Source organism: Fukomys damarensis, unplaced genomic scaffold (genome assembly GCF_012274545.1).
Source record: "Fukomys damarensis isolate Sample0158 unplaced genomic scaffold, DMR_v1.0_HiC HiC_scaffold_27, whole genome shotgun sequence".
In the NCBI taxonomy this organism is placed as follows: Eukaryota; Metazoa; Chordata; class Mammalia; order Rodentia; family Bathyergidae; genus Fukomys; species Fukomys damarensis.
The window spans coordinates 2,802,136-2,828,697 of NW_022900939.1; the positions used below are offsets into that span (position 1 = coordinate 2,802,136).

Consider the following 26,562-nt stretch of genomic DNA (forward strand, 5'->3'; position numbering starts at 1 on the left):
GAGCAGAGCTATTGGGCAAGGAAGTCTCAAGATTTCAAAGCTCACCCACACCTGAAAACTGGAATAATTCCACCCACCATACTATTTCAAAAATTCCTTGTATTCATGCTGCTCACGACTCAGAACTTAAAGACTATTTTTATGCAGCTTCACCTTTACTTTACACAATAGTATCTTTAGTAGATATCATGGCTTTTTTCTTCTACACATACTATGTGCATATATATGTAGAAAACTTCAGAATACCATGATGAAACATTCAAAAATGTACCAAATACTACGATTTTTGGTTTGGTTTGGTTTGGTTTGGTTTGGTTAGTTCATAAGTACATAAAACTTGAAAACTGGAGAGAGAATCCCTATAGATACTTCCGGTTAAACTGTCTGTAACTCTAAAGATAAGCTACAAAGTCAGTTTTGTAGGTAACCGCGCTTTCAGTTATGCAGAAACTTGACATACATATTTTTCTAACAAAGACCTCCACGTGCTATATGAACATTTTTACTTCAGTGCAATATCTCTTCCACAATATTTACTGATACTCTTCTTCTTCATTTCCCTTTGCTGCAGGTCATCTTCTGATTCCCGAATAACACCGATGGAGAACAGGACAGAGGTGACCGAGTTCCTCCTGCTGGGACTGACCGATGACCCGCACCTGCGGCTTCCCCTCTTCATCACCTTCCTCCTCATCTACACCCTCACTGTGGCTGGGAACCTGGGGATGCTCCTGCTGATCCTCCTGGACCCTCGTCTGCACACCCCCATGTACTATTTCCTGGGTAACCTGTCCCTGGTGGACTTTGGATACTCCTCAGCTGTCACTCCTACAGTCATGGCCGGGTTGCTTACAGGACACCAGGTCATTTCCTACAGTGCCTGTGCTACTCAGATGTTCTTTTTTGTAGCCTTTGCTACTGTGGAGTGTTTCCTGTTGGGCTCAATGGCCTATGATCGCTATGCAGCAGTGTGTAAACCCCTGCACTACACAACCACCATGACCACAAGTGTGTGTTCTTGTCTTGTCACAGTCAGCTATACCTGTGGCTTCCTGAATGCCTCCATCCACGGTGGGGACACATTCAGGCTCTCCATGTGTAACAACAATGTGGTCCATCACTTTTTCTGTGATATTCCAGCAGTTATGGTTCTCTCCTGCTCTGATAGACATGTCAGTGAGTTAGTTCTTGTCTACATTGTAGGTTTTAATGTCTTTTTTACTCTGCTTGTTATCTTGATATCCTACATCTTCATTTTTGGCACCATCCTAACAATGCGCTCAGGTGCTGGATATCACAAGGCTCTGTCCACCTGTGCCTCCCACTTCACTGCCGTCTGCATCTTCTATGGGACAATCATGTTCATGTACCTGCAGCCCAGCTCCAGTCACTCCATGGACACTGATAAAATCGCCTCTGTGTTCTACACCATGGTGATCCCCATGCTGAACCCACTGGTCTACAGCCTGAGGAACAAGGAGGTCAAGAGTGCTTTCACGAAAATTATTTTGGGGAAATATGATCATTAAGACTGATTTTACTGTTGATTTTACTGTTGTACGGTGACAATATGTAGTTTCAGATATCTCTAACATTCATGAGCCAATTTTTATTTTAAGACCCACATTGAATTCCAGTGCCTGTAGTGAGGCTTAATCTGGAAGACAGTTTTATCTAAAAAAATAAAAAATAAAAAGCACGGCAACAGATTTAGCTCAGTGCCGCAGCCTGCTTCGCAAGTAGAAGATCCTGACTTAAATCCCTGGTGCCAGAAAGAAAACAAAAGAGAAAAGAAAAGAAAATATTATGTGCTAATATGACATTTTTATTCAAATAAAGTATCTAAGGATATAAGTAAGTTAATAAGTCATATTACATCTATCTTTAAAATGAATCACTGCTTTGAAAAATGGGACCGCAGGGAAACCCAATAAAAATGTAGAGTTCAGAAGTCTCCTAAGGTCACATGCTAGTGGGGCAGGAGGATTTGCCAATTAGTTGTAGGATGGATATTTGTGACCAGTTATTTTATATATCAGTCTGCCTGAGTCTAGGGCAAACCCAATTACCTGTTAGTATATTCATGTGTGTTCCTATTAGGGTATTTATAAAGGTCTAAATGTGTTAATCCTGAAATGAAGAGAAAACTCTGCACTCCACAGGGTGGGTGGCCATCATCCAACCGCTGAGGTTTCCTGGAATAGAACACACAGGTGCACAATGGCAGATCCCACGACTCCCTCTTCTTTAACTGGAAGTTCCATCTCCTCTCCCTCTGCGACTCAGAGCTCCCGCTTTGTAGGCCCCAGTGTCCAGACTCTGGCCAGACTTCCAGCTCACCCTGCCCAGTTGTAGGCTCTTAGCTCATACTGAGCTGCACCCCAGCCTTTCCAGTTCTGAAACTGGCAAGGAGCTTCAATCCCTTCGTGGAGTCAGCCCAGGAAATAGGCTACATGGGCTGTGAACAAGGCTGTAGGGATGGAGCTTCCCAGGTCCTGTAAACTCATCTTACCACGTACACAGGCTGTCTGATGGAACTACACTACTTAAGGTTTGCCCTTTGTATTTTGGTCTGGCTTTGGTGTGATTCATGTCGGTCCCCCTATTACTGTGGGGGGGCACATGTGTGTGCATGTGCGTGTTGTAGGATTTTTTATGCTGTGGCATTGTAGGATATGTAAATTGCTTCTGATTTTTATACAGATGTATAGCTAAGGGTTTGCCCTGAGTCTCAGAAGAGACATGAACTTAGACTTTTGAAAAGTGATAAAACTGTTGAGATCTCAAGAAAGCATTCTTCATTTTTTGGTTGTACACAAGGTAGTTTTATCATCTTAGATGGAATTCTGACCTCCATTTATTGGGGGAGTCAGGATGCTTTAAGGAGATGTGTTCTGAGTATCCAGGTGTCGAGGGTGGGATGTGGCCATTAAGATGGAGGATAAAATTAATTGACTTTGGGGCCACCTCAGGGGTGGGAGGAGCAGGCTCTGCCCTAGCTGACTGGGTCATGGGGGGAGGCTTTGGGTCCACATCTGTCCTTCACCCCTAACTTTCTGGCACTGTTCCCCTCCTATGCACACTTGCCACCATGAACCAAATAGCTCTGCTGTGCCACTCCCTCCTCCAGGGTATTTCTGCCCTGAGGCTGCCAACCATGCTGACTCTCCTGGATCCATGACCTAAACTCAACTTTTTCTCCTTGTGCTCTGGATGTTGGATTTGTGTTTCAGGGACAGGAAGGCTACAATATCCTCTGTGTCTCTATTGTTAAGAAAATATCAAGGGCTTGGGTGTTTGTGTTTATTTCCAAAATCAGGAAGTATTAGTCTTATTCTGTTCATTCTCAACACGTCTGGGCCTCTCAGGTCCTCTGCCTTCGCATACGCATTGCAGCACTGGCTCTCTGTTTTATGGAACAGGCCTTTCGAATTTTGACGCCAGCTCTGTGACAGAGTAAAAAGCGTTTCCCGTGCACATATTCTCCAACGCAGGCTGACGAAAACTTCAGCTGCAGCTGCACCTGCAGAGCCATGCGGTCTCCTCAGACTCTGAGACAGGAGAGAGACAACCGGAGGGTCACGGGTGTGCTTCCACCCACACAGAAACACTCCCGTCAGTTCTTGCTGAAGTGCCCTGTCTGCAGCTCGTACACGGCTCACCTGCAACTGAGCAAGCCACGTAGAGAAATACAGGCTTGAATGCCAACATCTTCTGTGCTCTGTGTTACCCATATGGGATTAATTTCTAAAAATAAAACATGAATGCTTAACTGTATGGCGTGTAGATACTACAAATGTCCTGTGGTTTGTATATAGCATCTGACAGTAGTCTTAGCCACTATTGGAAGATGAGATCATATTATCTACCTTTTCTGTGTTCATCAGCCATCCCTCTGCCAGCATGAAATACCTGAACCCAGAAACTTAGAGGAAACTTTAATTTTGGCTCACAGTTTCAGAGGTCTCCACGCATGACTGGATGACTGCACACTCTAACTAGCATGTAGAAGGGCCTGCTAGAGGGAAGATTCTCAATTCCTGCTGGGAAACAGGAGAAAGACAAGGGACAGGGACAGACTCAGACCAGGAAACATGACCTCCAATGTCTAGGAATGCACATCCTCCAAGTGGGCCCCACCTCCCAACAGCCCACGAGGCTGTGAACTCCCTGACTTACTACAGAGTTCAGCACCCTCATGTTCGAAGCATCTTCCGAAGGCCCCACCTCTAAGCACGCGAGACACTGGGGCACATCTGACATCTGAACCATAAAATGTTCCTTTCTGATAAAGCTGAAATTGGGAAAGGTAAAGTTGTGAAGCTCCACTGTCTTAGTCATGTAACGGTCTTATAACCATGCTCACAGTTGTGTCGCAAGCCTTCCAAGAACGGAGAGCACAGAGGGACTGTGCAGAGGACAGAATGGACCCATTGCCTTCCAGGAGAAAAGCTATTCCGGGGTCTGAAATGACACGGTATGACTGTGGGGGGTCTTTTTAAACTTTCTTGGGGGGGAACAGGGTCTCACTATGTAGTTGAGTCTGATCTGGACCTCACTATATACTCAAGGCTGGTCTCAAGCTCACAGCGATCCTCCTGCCTCAGCCTGCTGAGTGCTGGGATTACAGGCATCTGCCACCACACCTGGCTTTTTAAAACATTTTTGAAGAGGTATTTTTATGAAATAGAAAAAAATCTATTACACAGAGGGTGACAGTCATGAACAGTATTGTGGTATATACATCAAAAGAGAAGAAAGAATTTTCAATGTAATATTTGAGTCACAAGTAGCAAACATTTGGGTTAGTGGATAAAGTGCCCTGAGTTTGGCAGGTATGTGTGTACTGAAGAGTCACACAGTGCTTCATATGGTATTCAATTATTGTCTGCCAGTAAAATAAAATTATTACATAAATAACAACAAAAGAGTACAAAAAGTGGTTTCAGAAAAGACAAAGCATCTTTGGGAAACAGTAAAACTGAGAGTGAAAAAAATTATATAATCTTAAAACTACAATTAAATAGGCATAAACTGTACTTGGGAATGGAAAATGATAAAGCCACCTCCACGAACATTTGGAGGCTCTTATTCAATGAAGTATGCACCACACGACCAAGCAACCCCATTACTGCATATTTACTCAAATGAAACACAAATCGATATTCACATCAAAATGTTAGCCAATTTTTAGATCAACTTTATTTATAATCACTGAGCACAAGATCAAGAAATGTTTCCCTGAACTAAGAATGAGAAAAATAATGTATGAAGTTCATTTTCAATATTAATCACCGTAATAAAATATTTCCCTACAAATATATGTATCAAAATGTGCCCAACTGCGTTCGTGCTGAGCAAAGGATGCTACTATCAGAGTCCACTTCTCGGATTTGAAGGAAGGACATTTTGCCAAAGGCAAAATTATATAGCAAAATGGTTTATTAGTTCCCTCAAAACTGGGTACAAGAGAAGTTGACAACACAAAGATCAGCAAATTGAATAATGGTTGCATGACTTCACATTTAACAAACATTGTTAGAACTCTAATATATTGTGCATAACGCTCTGTGGGATTATACATTAATGAGTAATTTACAAAGCACACGTAAATACTGAGAATATCCAAGTTATTCCCCACAGGCAGTTTGCTTCTTCCCTGGGAAAGAGGGAAGGGAGCTGCAGGTGCTGTCCCGGGAAGTCCCCAGAGCCCGTGTCTGTATAATTTACTCCCGCTTCCTCTGCACTGGCTTCTGATATCACCCACGACTCTGGGCTGCTTCCCTTCACAGGGCGCAGACCGCAGTCCTCCCCCTTGAACACCCTTCCTTCATCTGAACGGAGAAAGCTGCTCAGGCAAACGGGCTTTCTCCCAATTTCATGATTTTCTAAGAGCCTGCGACATAGTTAAGGGCAGACCTCAAAAATTAGATCACGTGATTTGAAAACGATGCTCACTACTTATAAACACAGTTCTGTGAATCGGTGAAAGAGGTAATTTTATTGGTTTCATTTTACAGTTTAGGAGGAGGTAAGTGACTCTTCTAAGGATCTAAAAAACATGCGTGGTAGATTCTGGACTTGAATCCGTATTAATACCCCTTGTTCCATGGGTTCCTTCCCACCTCAGATACCCAGGAAACATTGACCTGAGGGTGAGCTTTTCAGCTACAAGTGCGGCATTAATCTGTTGTTGAACTTCTGATTTCAACTTCAATGTTGAGAGTGATGCATGTATTCAAGAGCTAAGTGAGCTACTATAATCAAAATGCATTCTTAGGAAAACGGTATCTCGTGTAGGAGCCATGGAACAGCTATAACTACTGTTATTTACTGAGCACAGAAATCTGTTTTAATTTCTTTCCTTAGAAAGAGGTGATTAGGAGATTAAAGAGCCAAAATCCCATTGGTGGACAGGCAATACTTTATTAAGGTACAGCATGTTGCTCCTCTAAATAAGAGTCAAAAACAACAGGATAGGTGATGGATGACTGGTGTTGGAAATTTCCTGTACTTCCCTAGATGGTATTTTAGCCCTGGGGATAAAGGAAAAAGAAACTGAGGAGTGAAAGAAGCCCTACTTAGGTTAGACAAAGCATCAAAAAGAATTAGCAAGTTCTGAATTTCACTTTAATATTTTATCTGTAACTTTGTCCTTATCAAATGCAGCACCTCCATCCACAATAATACAGTGTCACTCAGTCACAAGCTGTTTATGATGTCCAAACAGAGTTTAAATCTTGGATCTTCCTCATCCTGCATATGCAACTGTAGGGCATCATGAAACTCTCAAATCTGCATTTGCCTTAATGGTAGAAAACAAGGTAGCAAGACACAGGGAAGATGCACACACACACACACACACACACACACACACACACACACACACACACCCCACTTCTATATATCATACCAGGACTATTGTTAACACAGGAATGCTTGCTAAAAGGGGTCCTGGGTGCTGAGACTGCCAACATCTCAGGGCTTTGCATCATAAAGGGAAGATGCCAAAGGTTAAGGAAAAGGGTGGCTGCGAGTAGCATTTCACTAGACGTTCAAATGAGAAAAATCCAAACACTATTCTCCACAACATCAGCCTCCAGTGAAATATTTTTAAATTTTGTTATATTTTGTTTTGAACAAATATTAATTGCATATATTTATTAGGTATAATGTAATGTTTTAATATGATTTTCCAACATTGAATGTGCATGAAGAGAGGCTGTAGGCTAAGGTCAAGAAATAAACTGAATGTTCATCCCTCAATCTCAGTAATTCAAATACTGGGAGATGTGCCTGAGAGAAAGCGGGAACACAAGAAAAAAATGCTTTCTTTCATTCCTTCTTTCTTCCTTCCTTTCTCTTTTTTTTTCAGCTTCAGCTGTTGTTTAAAGCCATACGGGTGGGCTGAATAGCAACAAGCCTGGAGGTTGTGGCAGATTCTTCCACTGCGAGGTAAACTACGGATTTCAAGAAAGAAATTATGGAAAAACAGAACAAAACTCCCTGCTAAATTGGAGAGCTAAAGCAGGCAGAGAATCCCTGAGGCATGTACAGAAAATCCCAGTGGCCCTACTGTGACCAGAACTATTGGGAAGGAAGTTTCAAGATTTCAAAACTCACCCACACCTGAAAACTGGCATAATGCCACCCACCATGCTGTTTCGATAATTCCTTGTATTCATGCTGCTCACGCCTCAGAACTTAAAGACTATTTTTATGCAGCTTCACCTTTACTTTACATGATAGTATCTTCAGCAGATATCATGGCTTATTCCTTCTTCACATACTATGTGCATATTTATGTGTAAAACTTCAGAATACCATGATGAAACATTCAAAAATGTACCAAATACTACGATTTTTGGTTTGGTTTGGTTTGTTTAGCTCATAAGCACATAAAACTTGAAAACTGGAGAGAGACTCCCTGTAGACACTTCCGGTTAAACTGTCTGTAACTCTAAAGATAATCTAGAAAGTCAGTTGTGTAGGTAACCGTGCTTTCAGTTATGCAGAAACTTGACATACATATTTTTCTAACAAAGACCTCCACGTGCCATATGAACATTTTTACTTCGGTGCAATATCTCTTCCACAATATTTACTGATACTCTTCTTCTTCATTTCCCTTTGCTGCAGGTCATCTTCTGATTCCCGAATAACACTGATGGAGAACAGGACAGAGGTGACCGAGTTCCTCCTGCTGGGACTGACCGATGACCCACACCTGCGGCTTCCCCTCTTCATCACCTTCCTCCTCATCTACACCCTCACCATGGCTGGGAACCTGGGGATGATCCTGCCGATCCTCCTGGACCCTCGTCTGCACACTCCCATGTACTGTTTCCTGGGTAACCTGTCCCTGGTGGACTTTGGATACTCCTCAGCTGTCACTCCTACAGTCATGGCCGGGCTGCTTATCAGAGACCTGGTCATTTCCTATGATTCCTGTGCTACTCAGCTGTTCTTTTTTGCAGCCTTTGCTACCGTGGAAAATTACCTCTTGGCCACGATGGCCTATGACCGCTATGCCGCAGTGTGCAAGCCCCTGCACTACACCTCCACCATGACAACAGGAGTGTGTGCCTTTATGGTCACAGCCCCCTACATCTGCGGTTTCCTGACAGCCTCCATCCATGTTGGGGACATATTCAGTCTCTCCTTCTGTAACTCCACTGTGGTCCATCACTTTTTCTGTGATGTTCCAGCAGTTATGGTTCTCTCCTGCTCTGATAGACGTATCAGTGAGCTAGTAGTTGTCTATGTTGTAGGTTTTAACGTCTTTTTTGCTCTTCTTGTTATCTTGATATCCTACATCTTCATTTTTGGCATCATCCTCACAATGCACTCAGCTGCAGGACATAGCAAGGCTCTGTCCACCTGTGCCTCCCACTTCACTGCCGTCTCCATATTCTACAGAACGGCCATCTTCATGTACCTGCAGCCCAGCTCCAGTCACACCATGGACACTGCCAAAATTTCATCTGTATTTTACACCATGGTGATCCCCATGCTGAACCCACTGGTCTACAGCCTGAGGAAAAAGGAGGTCAAAAGGGCTTTCACAAAAATTATTTTTGGGAAATATGATTGTTAACACTTTGATTGTACTGTGGTAGGGTGGCAATATCTCATTTCAAATATCTCTAACGTTCAAGAATGAATTTTTACTTTAATACCCACATTGAAGTGCAGTGTCTGTAGTGGGGATTAATCTGTAAATCAGTTTTACTAAAGATAAAAAAGAGGGCCAGGTACTTAGATCACTAGTACCGCCAACTTGCATCACAAGAAGAAGATCCTGAGTTAAACCCCTGGTGTCAGAAAGAAAAGAAAACAAAACAAAAGAGAAAAGAAAAGAAAATATTATTTCCTAATATAACATTTTTATTCAAGTAAGTTATCTCAGGATATAACGGAGTTGATAAGTCATATTACATCTGTCTTAAAAATGAATCACTGCTTTGTAAAATGGGACCACAGGGAAACCCAATAAAAATGTAGAGTTCAGAAGACTCCTAAGGTCACATGCTAGTGGGGCACGAAGATTTGCCAGAATTAGTTGTAGGATGGATATTTATGACAATTTATTTTATATATCGGTCTGCCTGAGCCTAGGGCAAACCCAATTACCTGCTAACATATTTGTGTGTGCTCTTATTAGGGTATTTATTAATGTCTAAATGTGTTAATCCTAAAATGAAGAGAGAACTCTGCACTCCACAGGATGGGTGGCCATCATCCAACCCCTGAGGTTTCCTGGAATAGAACACAGATGTGCACAATGGCAGATCCCACGACTCCCTCTTCTTTAACTGGAAGCTACATCTCCTCTCCCTCTGCGTCTCAGAGCTCCCGCTTTGTAGGCCCCCGTGTCCAGACTCTGGCCAGAGTTCCAGCTCACCCTGCACAGGTGCAGGCTCTTAGCTCAGACTGAGCTGCACCCCAGCCTTCCCAGTTCTGAAAGTAGCACGCAGTTGCAATCCCTTAGTGGAGTCAGCCCTGGAAATAGGCTACATGGGCTGTGAACGAGGCTGTAGGGAGGGGGCTTCCCATGTCCTGTAAACTCATCTCACCATGTGCACAGGCTGTCTGATGGAACTACACTACTTAACGTTTGCTCTCTGCATTTTGATTTGGCTTTGGTCTGTTTCATTTCCATCCCTCTTTTTCTTTGTGTGTGTGTGTGTGTGTGTGTGTGTGTGTATATGTGCACATGTGTGTGTGTATTGGGAAATTTTATTTTGTGTCATTGTGTGATATGTAAATTACTTCTGATTTTTATACAGATTCATAGCTAAGGGTTTGCCCTGAGTCTCAAAAGAGACTTCAACTTAGACTTTTGAAAAGTGCTAAAACTGTTGAGATCTCAGGAAAGCCTTCTGCATTTTTTGTTTGGACACAAGGTAGTTTTATCATCATAGGTGGAATTCTGACCTCCACTTATTGGGGGACTCAGGATGCTTTAAGGAGATGTGTTCTGAGTATCCAGGTTCGAGGATGGGATGTGGCCATTAGGATGGAGGATAAAATTAATTGACTTTGGGGCCCACCTCAGCAGTGGGAGAAGCAGGCTGTGCCCTAGCTGGGTGACCCATGAGCCGTAGCTCTGCTGTGCCACTCCCTCCTCCAGGGTATTTCTGCCCTGAGGCTACCAACCATAAAGATTCACATGTATCTAGGAGCTAAACTGAACTTTTTCTCCTTGAGCTCTGCATGTTGGATTTGTGTGTCAGTGACAGGAAGGCTACAATATCCTCTGTATCTCTATCGTTAAGAAAATATCAAGGGCTTGGGTGTTTGTGTTTATTTGCAAAATCAGGAAGTATTAGTCTTATTCTGTTCATTCTCAACACATCTGGGCCTCTGAGGTCCTCTGCCTTCACATAGGCATTGTAGCACTGGCTCTCTGTTTTATGGAACAGGCCTTTCGAATTTTAACACCAGCTCTGTGACGGAGTGGAAAGCGTTTCCCGTGCACATATTCTGCAATGCAGGCTGACGAAGACTTCAGCTGCAGCTGCACCTGCAGAGCCATGTGGTCTCCTCAGACTCTGACACAGGAGAGAGACTACCGGAGGGCCACGGGTGTGCTTCCCCCCACACAGAAACACTCCCGTCAGTTCTTGCTGAAGTGCCCTGTCTGCAGCTCGTACACGGCTCACCTGAAACTGAGCAAGCCACGTAGAGAAATACAGGCTTGAACGCCACCATCTTCTGTGCTCTGTGTTACCCATATGGGATTAATTTCTAAAAATAAAACATGAATGCTTAACCTTAGGCGTGTAGATACTACAAATGTCCTGTGGTTTGTATATAGCATCTGACAGTAGTCTTAGCCACTATTGGAAAATGAGATCATAGTATCTATCTTTTCTGTGTTCATCAGCCATCCCTCTGCCAGCACAAAATACGTGACCCCAGAAACTTAGAGGAAACTTTAATTTTGGCTCAAAGTTTCAGAAGTCTCCAAGATGACTGGCTGACTACAGACTCTGCACAGCGTGAAGAAGGGCCTGCTAGAGGGATATTCTCAGTTCCTGGTGGGCAACAACAGAAGGACAAGGGACAGGGACAGAGTCAGGCCAGGAAACATGACCTCCAAAGTCTAGGAATCCACATCCTCCAAGTGGGCCTCACCTCCCAACAGCCCATGGGGCTGTGAACTCCCTGACTTACTATAGAGTTCAGCACCCTCATGCTCCAAGCATCTTCCGAAGGCCCCACCTGTGAGCCCGCGAGACCCTGGGACACATCTAACATCTAAACCATAAAATGTTCCTTTCTGGTAAAGCTGAAATTGGGAAAGGTTAACTTCCGAACCTCAGCTGCTTTAGCTACAGAACCATCCTATAACCATACGCATGCACGTGGCCACCAGAGAGGTATGGCAAGCCTTCCAGGAGCTGAAAGCACAGACAGGACTGTGCAGAGGACAGAAGGGACCAGCTCCTGTCATGGAAACGCTATTCCTGGGTCTTAAATGACACAGTATGGTTGTGGGAGGGGGCTTTTTAAACATTTCTTTTGTTTGTATGTCATTTAGACAGGGTCTCACTATGTAGTTTAGACTGATGTAGAACTCACTATGTAGCCCAGGCTGGTCACAAGCTCACAGCGGCCATCCTGCTTCAGCCTCCTGAGTGCTGGGATCACACGTTTGCGCCACCACAACTGGATTTTTTTAAACATTTTTGAAAAGGTATTTTTATGAAATAGAAAAAAATCTATTACACAGAGGGTGACAGTCACGAACAGTATTGTAGTATATACATCAAAAGAGAAGAAAGAATTTTCAATGTAATATTTGAGTCACAAGTAGTAAACATTTGTGTTAGTGGATAAAGTGCCCTGAGTTTGGCAGCACACCTGGTATGTGTGTACTGAAGAGTCACACTGTGCTTCATCTGGTATTCAATTATTGTCTGCCAGTGAAATAAAATTATTATATAAATTAAAAAAAGAGTACAAAAAGTGGTTTCAGAGAAGAAAAAGTATCTTTGAGAAACAGTAAAACTGAGAGTGAAAAAAAATTAAATAATCTTAAAACTACAATTAAATAGGAATACACTGTACTTGGGAATGGAAAATGATAAAGCCACTTCCATGAACATGTGCAGGTTCTTATTCAATGAAGTATGCACCACACGACCAAGCAATCCCATTACTGCGTATTTACTCAAATGAAATACAAATCAATATTCACACAAAAATGTTAGAAAATGTTTTGAGCAATTTTATTCATAAACAACAGGCACAAGATCAAGAAAAGTTGCCCTGAGATAAGACTGAGAAAAATAATGTATGAAGTTCATTTTTTATATTCATCACCATAATAAAATATTTCCCTACAAATATATATATAGCAAAATAGCCCCAACTGAGTTTGTGCTGAGCAAAAGATGCTACTATCCGAGCCCACTTCTACGATTTGAAGGAAGGACATTTTTGCAAAGGCAAAATTATATAGAAAAATGGTATATTAGTTCACTCAAAACTGGGTACAAGAGAAGTTGATATCACAAAGATCAGGAAATTAAATAATGGTTGCATGATATCACATTTAACAAAAATTCTTAAAAGTCTAACATATTGTGCATACTGCTCTGTGGGATTTATACATTTATGAGTAATTTACAAAGCACATGTAAATACTCAGAATATACAAGCTAGAGGCCACAGGCAGTTCGCTTCTTCCCTGGGAAAGAGGGAAAGGAGCTGCAGGTGCTGTCCCCGGGAAGTCCCCAGAGCCCGTGTCTGTATAATTTACTCCTGCTTCCTCTGCACTGGCTTCTGATATCACTCACTACTCTAGGCCACTTCCCTTCACAGGGCCCAGACTGCAGTCCTCCCCCTTGAACAGCCTTCCTTCATCTGAACGGAGACAGCTGCTCATGCAAACGGGCTTTCTCCCAATTTCATGATTTTCTGGGAGCCTGCGACATAGTTAAGGGCAGACCTCAAACATTAGTTTGAGTGAATTGAAAATGATACTGTTTATGAATACAATTCTGTGATTTGTGTGACAGAGGCAATTTTATTGGTTTCATTTTACAGTTTAGGAGGAGGTAAGTGACTCTTCTAAGGATCTAGAAAACATACGTGGTAGATTCTGGACTTGAATCCGTATTAATACCCCTTGTTCCATGGGTTCCTTCCCACCTCAGATACCCAGGAAACATTGACCTGAGGGTGAGCTTTTCAGCTACAAGTGCGGCATTAACCTGTTGTTGAATTTCTGATTTCAACTTCAATGTTGAGAGTGATGCATGTATTCAAGGAGCTAAGTGAGCTACAATTATCAAAATGCATTCTTAGGAAAACGGTATCTCGTGTAGGAGCCATGGAACAGCTATAACTACTGTCATTTATTGAGCACAGAAATCTGTTTTAATTTCTTTCCTTAGAAAGAGGTGACTAGGAGATTGAATGGCCAAAATCCCATCGGTGGGCAGGCAGTACTTAATTAAGGTACAGCATGTTGCTCCTCTAAAAATTTAGTCAAAAACAACAGTATAGGTCATGCGATGACTGGTGGTGGACATTTCCTCTGCTTCCCTACATGGTATTTTAGCCCTGGGGATAAAGGAAAAAGAAACTGAGGAGTGAAAGAAGCCCTACTTAAGTTAGATGAAGCATCAAAAAGAATCAGCAAGTTCTGAATTTCACTTTAGTGTTTGATCCTGTAACTTTGTCCTTATCAATACCAGCACCTCCATCCACAATAATACAGTATGACTCAGTCACAAGCTGCTTATTATATCCAAACAGAGTTTAAATCTTGGATCTTCCTCATCCTGCATGTGTAACTGTAGAGCATCATGAAACTCTCAAATCTGCAATTGCCTTAATGGTAGAAAACAAGGTAGCAAGACACAGGGAAGATGCACACACACACACACACACACACACACACACACACACACACACACACCACTTCTATATATCATGCCAGGACTATTGTTAACACAGGAATGTTTGCTAAAAGGGGTCCTGGGTGCTAAGACTGCTGCCAACATACTCCTCTCAGGGCTTTGGATCATAAAGAGAAGTTGCCATAGGTTAAGGAAGAGGGTGGCTGGGCGTAGCATTTCACCTGGGATAGCAGCCTTCAGAAGACTAGACGTTCAAATGAGAAAAATCCAAACACTATTAGTCCACAACACCAGCCTCCAGTAAAATACTTTTAAATTTTGCAATATATTATTTTCAACTGACAAATAATAATTGAATATATTCATTAGGTACAATGTAATGTTTTAATATATGCTTCCAAAATTGAATGTGCCACAAAGACAGGCTCTAGGCTAGGGTCACACACAACCTGAATGTTCATCCCTCAATCTCAGTAATTGAAATAAGGGGAAATGCTGCTGAGAGAAACAAGGAATACAAGAAATGTACACATTCTTTCATTCCTTCTTCCCTCCTTTCATTTTGTTTTTAGCTTTACCTGTTATTTAATGCCACAGGATGGGCTGTATAGCAACTGGCCTAGACGTTGTGGCTGGATTCTCTCACTGCAAGCTGATCTATAGATTTCAAGAAAGAAATTATGGAAAAACAAAACAAAGCTCCCTGCTAAACTGGAGAGATAAAGCAGGCAGAGAATACCTGGGGCATGTAGAGAAAATCCAGTGGCCCTACGGTGAGCAGAGCTATTGGGAAGGAAGTTTCAAGATTTCAAAACTCACCCACACCTGAAAACTGGCATAATTCCACACACCATACTGTTTCCATAATTCCTTGTATTCATGCTGCTCACACCTCAGAACTTAAAGTCTATTTTTATTCACCTTTAGTTTGCACGATAGTATCTTCAGAAAATATCATGGCTTCTTTTTTCAGCTTTAATTTAGTTTATTGGTACATTTTAGGGATACAGTACAGTTACATTCATTGTTGGGATCTTGTACCTCTACATGACGAGTCTTGATTCTGATTTTTTCCCCTTACCTCTGCCCTCCCTTCTTCTACACATACTATGTGCATATTTATGTGTAAAACTTCAGAACACCATGATGAAACATTCAAAAATGTACCAAATACTACGATTTTTGGTTTGGTTTGGTTGGATTAGCTCATAAGCACATAAAACTTGAAAACTGGAGAGAGACTCCCTATAGACATTTCCAGTCTGTAACTCCAAAGATAATCAAGAAAGTCAGTTTTGCAGGTAACTGCGCTTTCAGTTATGCAGAAACTTGACATACATATTTTTCTAACAAAGACCTCCACGTGCCATATGAACATTTTTACTTCGGTGCAATATCTCTTCCACAATATTTACTGATTCTCTTCTTCTTCATTCCCTTTGCTGCAGGTCATCTTCTGATTCCCGAATAACACTGATGGAGAACAGGACAGAGGTGACCGAGTTCCTCCTCCTAGGACTCACCGATGACCCACACCTGCGGCTTCCCCTCTTCATCACCTTCCTCCTCATCTACACCCTCACCATGGCTGGGAACCTGGGAATGCTCCTGCTGATCCTCCTGGACCCTCGTCTGCACACTCCCATGTACATGTCACTCCTAGTCATGGCCGGGCTGCTTATCAGAGACCTGGTCATTTCCTACGGCACTTGTGCTGCTCAGTTGTTCTTCTTTGTAGGTTTTGCAACTGTGGAAAATTACCTCTTGGCCACGATGGCCTACGACCGCTATGCCGCAGTGTGCAAGCCCCTGCACTACACCTCCACCATGACAACAGGAGTGTGTGCCTTTATGGTCACAGCCTCCTACATCTGCGGTTTCCTGACAGCCTCCATCCATGTTGGGGACATATTCAGTCTCTCCTTCTGTAACTCCAATGTGGTCCATCACTTTTTCTGTGATGTTCCAGCAGTTATGGTTCTATCCTGCTCTGATAGACATGTCAGTGAGCTCATTCTTTATTATCTTGAGAGCTTTAACATCTTTTTTGCTCTCCTTGTTATTTTGATATCCTATGTGTTCATTTTTGTGACCATCATAAGGATGCCCTCGGGTACAAGATATAGGAAGGCTCTGTCCACCTGTGCCTCCCACCTCACTGCCATCTCCATCTTCTATGGGACAATCATCTTCACATATCTGCAGCCCAGCTCCAGTCATGCCATGGACACTGCCAAAATTTCATCTGTATTTTACACCATGGTGATCCCCATGTTGAACCCCCTGGTGTACAGCCTGAGGAACAAGGAGGTCAGGAGGGCTTTCACAAAAATTGTTTGGGGGAAATATAATCATTAAGACTTTAATTTTACTGTTACAGGGTGACAATATCTAGTTTCAGATATCTCTAACCTTCGTGAACGAATTTTAATTTTAAGACCTACAATGAAGTCCAGTGCCTGTAGTGAACCTTAATATAATAGCCAGCTTTATTTAAAGAAAAGAGAGGGCCAGGGATTTAGATCAGTCTTGCCACCACCTGCCTAGCAGGTAGAAGATCCTGAGTTAAATCCCTGATACCAGAAAGAAAAGAAAAGAAATGATTATGTGCTAATATGAAATTTTTGTTCGAGTAAGATAACTCAGGATATAAATGAGTTAGGAAGTCATATTACGTCTATTTAACATTAATCACTGCTTCGTAAAACCGGACCACAGGGAAACCCAATAACAAGACTGAGTTCAGAAGTTTCCTAACGTCACAAATGCCCTGGTAGGGCAGGAGGATTTGCCAATTAATTGTAGGATGGATATTTGTGACCAGTTATTTTATATATCACTCTGCCTGAGCCTAGGGCAAACCCAATTACCTGTTAACATATTCATGTGTGCTCCTATTAGGGTATTTATAAAGGTCTAAATGTGTTAATCCTAAAATGAAGAGACAACTCTGCACTCCACAGGGTGGGTGGCCATCATCCAACCACTGAGATTTCCTGGAATAGAACACAGAGGTGCACAATGGCAGATCCCACGACTCCCTCTTCTTTAACTGGAAGTTCCATCTCCTCTCCCTCTGTGTCTCAGAGCTCCCGCTTTGTAGGCCCCGGTGTCCAGATTCTGGCCAGAGTTCCAGCTCACCCTGCCCAAGTGCAGGCTCTTAGCTCAGACTGAACTGCACCCCAGCCTTTCCAGCTCTGAAACCGGCAAGGACTTTCAATCCCTTCGTGGAGTCAGCCCAGGAAATAGGCTACATGGGCTGTGAACAAGGCTGTAGGGACGGGGCTTCCCAGGTCCTCTAAACTCATCTCACCACGTGCACAGGCTCTCTCATGGAACTACACTACTTAAGGTTTGCCCTCTGCATTTAGGTCTGGCTTTGGTGTGATTCATGTTCATCCCCCTATTTCGGGGGGGGCACATGTGTGTGCATGTGCATGTTGTAGGACTTTTTATGCTGTGTCATTGTGGGATATGTACATTGCTTCTGATTTTTATACAGATGTATGGCTAAGGGTTTGCCCTGAGTCTCAGAAGAGACTTCAACTTAGACTTTTAAAAAGTGCTAAAACTGTTGAGATCTCTAGAAAGCATTTTGCATTTTTTTGTTGGACACAAGATAGTTGTATCATCATAGGTGGAATTCTGAACTCCATTTATTGGGGGAGTCAGGATGGTTTAAGGAGATGTGTTCTGAGTATCCAGGTGTTGAGGGTGGGATGTGGCCATTAGGATACACCACAAAATGAATTGACTTTGGGGCCCACTTCACGGGTGGGAGGAGCAGGCTCTGCCCTAGCTGGGTGGGTCATGTGGAGGCTTTGGGTCCACATCTGTCCTTCACCCCTAACTTTCTGGCACTGTTCCCCTCCTATGCACACTTGCCACCATGAACCAAATAGCTCTGCTGTGCCACTCCCTCTTACAGGGTATTTCTGCCCTGAGGCTGCCAACCATGCTGACTCTCCTGGATCCATGACCTAAACTGAACTTTTTCTCCTTGTGCTCTGAATGTTCGATTTGTGTTTCAGGGACAGGAAGGCTACAATATCCTCTGTATCTCTATCATGAAGACAATATCAAGGGCTTGGGTGTTTGTGTTATTTGTAAAATCAGGAAGTATTAGTCTTATTCTGTTCATTCTCAACACATCTGGGCCACTCAGGTCCTCTGCCTTTGCATATGCATTATACCACTGGCTCTCTGTTTTATGGAACAGGCCTTTTGAATTTTAACACCAGCTCTCTGATGGAGTGGAAAGCGTTTCCTGTGCACATATTCTCCAACGCAGGCGGATGAAGACTTCAGCTGCAGCTGCGCCTGCAGAGCCATGCGGTCACCTCAGACCTTGACACAGGACAGAGACAACTGGAGGGTCACGGGTGTGCTTCCACCCACACAGAAACACTCCCATCAGTTCTTGCTGAAGTGCCCTGTCTGCAGCTCGTACACGGCTCACCTGCAACTGAGCAAGCTACGTAGAGAAATACAGGCTTGGACGCCAACATCTTCTGTGCTCTGTGTTACCCATACGTGATTACTTTCTAAAAATAAAACATGAATGCTTAACTTTATGGCGTGTAGATACTACAAATGTCCTGTGGTTTGTATATAGCATCTGACAGTAGTCTTAGCCACTATTAGAAGATGAGATCTTATTATCTATCTTTTCTGGGTTCATCAGCCGTCCCTCTGCCAGCACAAAATACCTGAACCCAGAAACTTACAGGAAACTTTAATTTTGGCTCACAGTTTCAGAAGTCTCCACCCATGACTGTCTGACTGCAGACTCTAAATAGCTTGAAGAAGGGCCTGCTAGAGGGAAGATTCTCAATTCCTGGTGGGAAACAGCAGAAGGACAAGGGACAGGGAAAGAGTCAGACCAGGAAACATGACCTCCAAAGGATAGGAATCCACCCACCTCCCAACAGCCCACGCAGCTGTGAATTCACTGACTTACGACAGAGTTTCGCACCCTCATCCCTCATGCTCCAAGCATCTTCCGAAGACCCCACGTCTGAGCCCACGAGACCCTGGGACACATCTTACATCTAAACCATAAAATGTTCCTTTCTGATAAAGCTGAAATTGGGAAAAGTTAAGTTCTGAAGCTCATCTGTCTTAGCCACATACCCTTCTTATAACCATACCCAGACTTGCACGGTAAGCTTTCCAGGGACTGCAAGCACAGAGAGGACAGAATGGACCAATTCCCTTCACGGAAAAAAGCTACTCCTGGGTTTCAAATGAAATGGTAAGGTTGTGAGGGGTTTTCTTATTAAACACATTTGAAAGGGTATTCTTATGAAACAAGAAATCTATTACACAGGCTGTGACAGTCACGAACAGCATTATAGTATACACATCAAAATAGAAGAAAGAATTTTCAATATAATATTTGATTCGCAACTAGAACACATTTAGGTTAGTGGGTAAAGGGCCCTGAGTTTGGAAGTACACCTGATAGGTGTGTACTGAAGAGTCACACTGTGCTTTCTTATTTCAATTATTGTCTGTAATTAAATAAAATTATTAAATAAATAAAAATAAAATAGCATAAAAAGTGTTTTCAGAGAAGACAAAGCACCTTTCAGAAACAGTAAAACTGAGAGTGAAAAAATTAATCTTAAAACTGTGACTAAATAGGAATACCCTATATTTGGGAAAGGAAAATGAGGAGGCCTCTTCCATGAACATTTGGGAGTTCTTATTGGATGAAGTGCATTTGTGACATGACTAAACAACCCCATTACTGCATATTTACTCAAATGAAACACAATGCGATATTCACACAAAAATGTTAGAAAATGTTTTGATCAACTTTATTCATAATCACCAAGCACAAGATCAGGAAATGCTTCCCTGAACTAAAAGTGAGAAAAACAATGTATGAAGTTCATTTTTTACATTCATCACCATAACAAAATATTTCCCTACAAATATATGTAGCAAAATCTGCCCCACCTGAGTTCATGCTAAGGAAAAGATGCTATCAGAGCCCACTTCTACAATTTGAAGTAAGGACATTTTTGCAAAGACAAAATTATATAGAAAAATGGTTTACTACTTCTCACAAATTGGGTACAAAAGAGGTTGACAACACAAAGATTAGGAAATTGAATAATAGTTGCATGACTTCACATTTAACAAACATTGTTAGAACTCTAATATATTGTGCATATCACTCTGTGGGATTATACAGTAATGAGTAATTTACAAAGCACACGTAAATACTGAGAATATCCAAGTTATTCCCCACAGGCAGTTCGCTTCTTCCCTAGGAAAGAGGGAAGGGAGCTGCAGGTGCTGTCCCCGGGAAGTCCCCAGAGCCCGTGTCTGTATAATTTACTCCTGCTTCCTCTGCACTGGCTTCTGATATCACCCACGACTCCGGGCCGCTTCCCTTCACAGGGCCCAGACCGAAGTCCTCCCCCTTGAACAGCCTTCCTTCATCTGAACGGAGACAGCTGCTCATGCAAACGGGCTTTCTCCCAATTTCATGATTTTCTGGGAGCCTGCGACATAGTTAAGGGCAGACCTCAAAAATTAGTTCAAGTGATTTGAAAACAATGCTCACTACTTATAAACACAGTTCTGTGAATCGGTGACAGAGGTAATTTTACTGGTTTTATTTTACAGTTTAGGAGGAGGTAAGTGACTCTTCTAAGGATCTAAAGAAAAATGTGTGGTAGATTCTGGACTTGAATCCGTATTAATACCCCTTGCTCCATGGGTTCCTTCCCACCTCAGATACCCAGGAAACATTGACCTGAGGGTGAGCTTTTCTGCTACAAGTGCTGCATTAACCTGTTGTTGAATTTCTGATTTTAGCTTCCCTGTTGAGAGTGCTGCATGTTTTCAAGGAGCTAAGTGAGCTACTGTAATCAAAATGCACTCTTAGGAAAACGGTATCTCATGTAGGAGCCATGGAACAGCTATAACTACTGTCATTTATTAAGCACAGAAATCTGTTTTAATTTCTTTCCTTAGAAAGAGGTGACTGGAGATTAAATGTCCAAAATCCCATCAGTGGGCAGGCAGTTCTTAATTAAGGTACAGCATGTTGCTCTTCTAAAAATTTAGTCAAAAACAACAGTATAGGTCATGCGATGACTGGTGGTGGACATTTCCTCTGCTTCCTAGATGATATTTTAGTCCTGGGGATAAAGGAAAAAGAAACTGAGGAGTGAAAGAAGCCCTACTTAAGTTAGACGAAGCATCAAAAAGAATCAGCAAGTTCTGAATTTCACTTTAATATTTTACCTGTAACTTTGTCCTTATCAATTCCAGCACCTCCATCCACAATACTACAGTGTAACTCAGTCACAAGCTGCTTATTATATCAAACAGAGTTTAAATCTTGGATCTTCGTCATCCTGCATATGTAACTGTAGAGCATCATGAAACTCTCAAATCGGCCCTTGCCTTAATGGTAGAAAACAAGGTAGCAATACCAGGACACGGGGAAGATGCACACGCACACACACACACACACACACACACACACACACACACACACACCACTTCTATATATCATGCCAGGACTATTGTTAACACAGGAATGTTTGCTAAAAGGGGTCCTGGGTGCTAAGAGTGCTGCCAACAAAATACTCTCAGGGCTTTGGATCATAAAGGGAAGATGCCAAAGGTTAAGGAAAAGCGTGGCTGGGAGTAGCATTTCACCTGGGATAGCAGCCTTCAGAAGACTAGACGTTCAAAAGAGAAAAATCCAAACACTATTCCTCCACAACATCAGCCTCCAGTAAAATATTTTTAAATTTTGTTATATTTTATTTTCAACTGACAAATAATAATTGCATATATTCATTAGGTATAATGTAAAGTTTTAATATATGTTTCCAACATTAATCTGTCATGAAGACAGGGTCTAGGCTAAAGTCAAGGCACAAACTGAATGTTCATCCCTCAATCTCAGTAATTCAAATACTGGGAGATGCTGCTGAGACAAAGCAGAAATACAAGAAATGAATGCTTTCCTTCATTCCTTCTTCCTTCCTTTCATTTTGTTTTTAGCTTCACCTGTTATTTAATGCCACAGAGATGGGCTGTATAGCAACTGGCCTGGAGAAAATTGGAGATAAAGCAGGCAGAGAATCCCTGGGGCATGTAGAGAAAATCCAGTGGCCCTACTGTGAGCACAGCTATTGGGCAAGGAAGTCTCAAGATTTCAAAGCTCACCCACACCTGAAAACTGGAATAGTTCCACCCACCATACTATTTCAAAAATTCCTTGCATTCATGCTGCTCACGACTCAGAACTTAAAGACTATTTTTATGCAGCTTCACCTTTAGTTTACACGATAGTATCTTCAGTAGATATCATGGCTTTTTTCTTCTACACATACTATGTGCATATTTATGTAGAAAACTTCAGAATACCATGATGAAACATTCAAAAATGTACCAAATATTACAGTTTTTGGTTTGGTTTGGTTTGGTTTGGTTAGTTCATAAGTACATAAAACTTGAAAACTGGAGAGAGAATCCCTATAGATACTTCCGGTTAAACTGTCTGTAACTCTAAAGATAATCTAGAAAGTCAGTTTTGTAGGTAACTGCGCTTTCAGTTATGCAGAAACTTGACATACATATTTTTCTACAAAGACCTCCACATGCCATATGAACATTTTTACTTCAGTGCAATATCTCTTCCACAATATTTACTGATACTCTTCTTCTTCATTTCCCTTTGCTGCAGGTCATCTTCTGACTCCCAAATAACACTGATGGAGAACAGGACAGAGGTGACCGAGTTCCTCCTGCTGGGACTGACCGATGACCCACACCTGCGGCTTCCCCTCTTCATCACCTTCCTCCTCATCTACACCCTCACTGTGGCTGGGAACCTGGGGATGCTCCTGCTGATCCTCCTGGACCCTCGTCTGCACACTCCCATGTACTGTTTCCTGGGTAACCTGTCCCTGGTGGACTTTGGATACTCCTCAGCTGTCACTCCTACAGTCATGGCCGGGCTGCTTACAGGAGACCAGGTCCTTTCCTATGCTTCCTGTGCTACTCAGCTGTTCTTTTTTGCAGCCTTTGCTACCGTGGAAAATTACCTCTTGGCCACGATGGCCTATGACCGCTATGCAGCAGTGTGCAGGCCCCTGCACTACACCATCACCATGACAACAGGAGTGTGTGCCTTTATGGTCACAGCCTCCTACATCTGCGGTTTCCTGACAGCCTCCATCCACGTTGGGGACATATTCAGTCTCTCCTTCTGTAACTCCAATGTGGTCCATCACTTTTTCTGTGATGTTCCAGCAGTTCTGGTTCTCTCCTGCTCTGATAGACACGTCAGTGAGCTCTTTCTTTTTTATCTTGAGAGCTTTAATATGCTTTTTGCTCTCCTTGTCATTTTGATATCCTATGTGTTCATTTTTGTAACCATCATAAGGATGCGCTCGGGTACAAGATATAGGAAAGCTCTGTCCACCTGTGCCTCCCACTTCACTGCCGTCTCCATCTTCTACGGGACGGCCATCTTCATGTACCTGCAGCCCAGTTCCAGTCACACAATGGACATTGACAAAATGGCATCCGTGTTCTACACCATGATGATCCCCATGCTGAACCCACTGGTCTACAGCCTGAGGAACAAGGAGGTCAAGAATGCACTCAAAAAAATTATTTTGAAGGCAAAATAATCATTAATATCTTGATTGTACTGGTGTAGGTTTATAGTATCTATGTACAGCTATCTTTGTCTTTCTTCTTATGCTCAGTTTCATTTTAAGGCTCACATTGATTTAAGTCCTGGAGTGATACCTTTACTTCTGCAATCCTTTTCTAGAAAAAGGAAAACATTGTGTGCTGAAATATAACATTTACAAGAGTGACTAAATCATCTTAGCATCTGATTGTGGTTTTCACTTTTATTGCCTGTAATGTTAAACAGAAATCATTGCAAATGTTTTTTCAAACAGGAGCACAGTGAAATCCTAACAGATCATGCTTTGTATCAATGTATTTACTTGAATTAGCATACTTTCGAGCTCTGCTTTAAAAAAAAAAAAGAGTACTTCTAATTCTGAGTTATGTTTCTCTCTTAGAGTATTGAGTCATTACTCCATATCTTCTTGAAGCTCATGGACTTTTCTTTAGTTGATTTAAGAATTCACAGTTTTCTCCTGAGAGTGTGAAGATTTCTGTTGCTAAGTGCTTGGGTTTTTGCATCTTGTATTATCAGTTAGGTGAGGTTAAGATTTCCTAAAGGTTCTTGATGCTTGATGACAAGCAATGTTTTCTGCACATTAAATAATTGCGCATTGCAGATTTCAGTTTTCATTATCTGATTTTGTTCCTGTCTTTCCAGAACTTCTCAGCACTATGCTTTTTCCCCCACTCTGAGCCTAAAATCACTTCCTCTATTTCAGCACTAGATGACAACTCAAGTCCAGGTTTGTCTTGAATCCATTTTTAGTGTATTGTCACCATTTCAGCACTAGAGGGTACCCCAAGTCCGTGTGTGTCACAGCCTGTGGTTATGTTTTTTATGTCAACTGTGGAATTGCCTTCCACTGGTAGTCCATCCCTGGAAGCCCCTACCCAGGTCTGACTGCTTCATCTACAGTCCTAGACTTGTGTTCAAGAACTGCAGGTCTAAACCCAGGTCCAAGCCTCATCATGAGGCTCTCTGCAAGAATTTGATACTTCCCTTTTCATTCCCCAGCAAACACTGTACAGTTGCTCTCTCCATGCTGTACTTATCAAGCTTGGGGAGAAACAGAGTGGACAGTCCGCTGCCCACCAATACTAAAACAGGCTCATCCCCAGAGCCCACTGGGACCAATGCAGCACAGAATCCATATGGAGATGTCAAGGTGGACTCATGGCCCGAGACCACTGCAAACAGTGATATGTGGTGCTGGCTCAAATATAATTCAGCTGCCCGGTTTAGCAATCTCCACCTGGCATTGGGTTAGATCCGAAACTATCTGTGTGTGGGCACTGGACTAGGAAATAGCCATTAGCTCTGCCCAGTTGTATCAAGTCTCAGAGCACAGCCCTATGCTCAGCATCCTGCCTACCAGTCCAGAGGAAGAGCCTTACCCTCTACTGTGCTTCTCAAGTTCAGAAAAGTCCTTTTGCCACATAGGCTGACACTAAGCTGGCTTCACCTTGGCCTCAGAGCCACAGGGACCCATAGACCTTTAAGGGATCTGCACCAGGCCAATACCACTGCGGGCGGTGATGCAGGCCAGAATATGAGGCCCTCCTACCGAGGCACATGTGTCTTTCTGTTGCTGGGGCAGGTCTAGAAACTGCATCTGTGAGCACTGGCCTGGCAATGGGAGTGTTCGCTCTCCGCCTGGTGCTGAATCTCACTGTAGTGGGCCTGACACTGACTTCCAAGGCAAAGTCCTATGTTCACTTCTTTGCCTTACTTCCCAGCAACTGAGGTCTTGCTCCTCGCTTTGCCACCTGAGGTGGGGGAAGTGCGGTGGAAGCAATCCTCTGGACATCTAGCTAAATACAGCCCTGCGGCTGTCTCATGCTCTCTCCTGGGACACAGGCTGTGTGGCTCTGCCCAGTCCTGGGTTTTACTGTGATGGAGCTGGTATTGCGTTGGAAGTCTGGAGTCTGGGCTTAATTCCACCCCACCCACCCCACACGCACACCCACCTAGGTTGGAGGAGTCTCTCTCCACATTGCACTGGCTGCAGTAGGACAAAGGGCTATATAAACAACCCTCTCCTTGCCGGTTTCCTCAGTGTGTCTACTGTACTGAAACAAGGCACCACCGTCTCTCACATGGCTTCTTTGACTCTTGTGAAATTAGTGTAGTGCATTTTTAGTTACTCAAACTCATTTCTCTGTAGAGAATCACTGGGAAACCTTACTTAGTTCCAGTCTTATTCCCAATCTTTAGTAGTTTTCTGTACTGATGAGGTTTTATTCATTTTGTCTTTTATGCATCTACTCTTCTGGTGAGTTTTAAAACTTCACACACTTTTATGATGCTTATCCTTTGCTTGTACAGATATAAGACTTCATTAAGCATCTTCTGTAAGATCAATCTAATAATATTGAATTCCTAGTTTTTTGCTTGTCTTGGAGAGTCCTTACTTTTTCTTTATTCCTGAATAAATCATAATAGTTACAGTAGTTTTGACAGTTTCGTTTTGTTTTGGGGTATCAGGGATCAAACTTGGGACCTTGC

General features: G+C 42.7%; 4 protein-coding genes across 4 annotated transcripts; all 4 read left to right on the forward strand.

Annotated features, from left to right (window-relative positions):
* Nucleotides 1-596: 596 nt before the first annotated feature.
* On the forward strand, nucleotides 597-1,529 carry LOC104868458 (olfactory receptor 5B2). Its single transcript, XM_010633215.2, has one exon. The coding sequence runs from the start codon at nucleotides 600-602 to the stop codon at nucleotides 1,527-1,529; it is 930 nt and encodes a 309-aa protein (XP_010631517.1). The 5' UTR covers nucleotides 597-599.
* A 6,635-nt stretch (nucleotides 1,530-8,164) lies between these two features.
* LOC104868459 (olfactory receptor 5B3) lies at nucleotides 8,165-9,097 on the forward strand. Its single transcript, XM_010633216.2, has one exon. It carries the CDS (start codon nucleotides 8,168-8,170, stop codon nucleotides 9,095-9,097), a length of 930 nt encoding a protein of 309 aa, XP_010631518.1. The 5' UTR covers nucleotides 8,165-8,167.
* A 6,751-nt stretch (nucleotides 9,098-15,848) lies between these two features.
* LOC104868460 (olfactory receptor 5B3-like) lies at nucleotides 15,849-16,733 on the forward strand. The gene has a single exon (XM_010633217.2). The coding sequence runs from the start codon at nucleotides 15,852-15,854 to the stop codon at nucleotides 16,731-16,733; it is 882 nt and encodes a 293-aa protein (XP_010631519.1). The 5' UTR covers nucleotides 15,849-15,851.
* Nucleotides 16,734-23,119: 6,386 nt separating this feature from the next.
* LOC104868364 (olfactory receptor 5B3) lies at nucleotides 23,120-24,046 on the forward strand. Its single transcript, XM_010633124.2, has one exon. The coding sequence runs from the start codon at nucleotides 23,123-23,125 to the stop codon at nucleotides 24,044-24,046; it is 924 nt and encodes a 307-aa protein (XP_010631426.1). The 5' UTR covers nucleotides 23,120-23,122.
* Nucleotides 24,047-26,562: the final 2,516 nt, after the last annotated feature.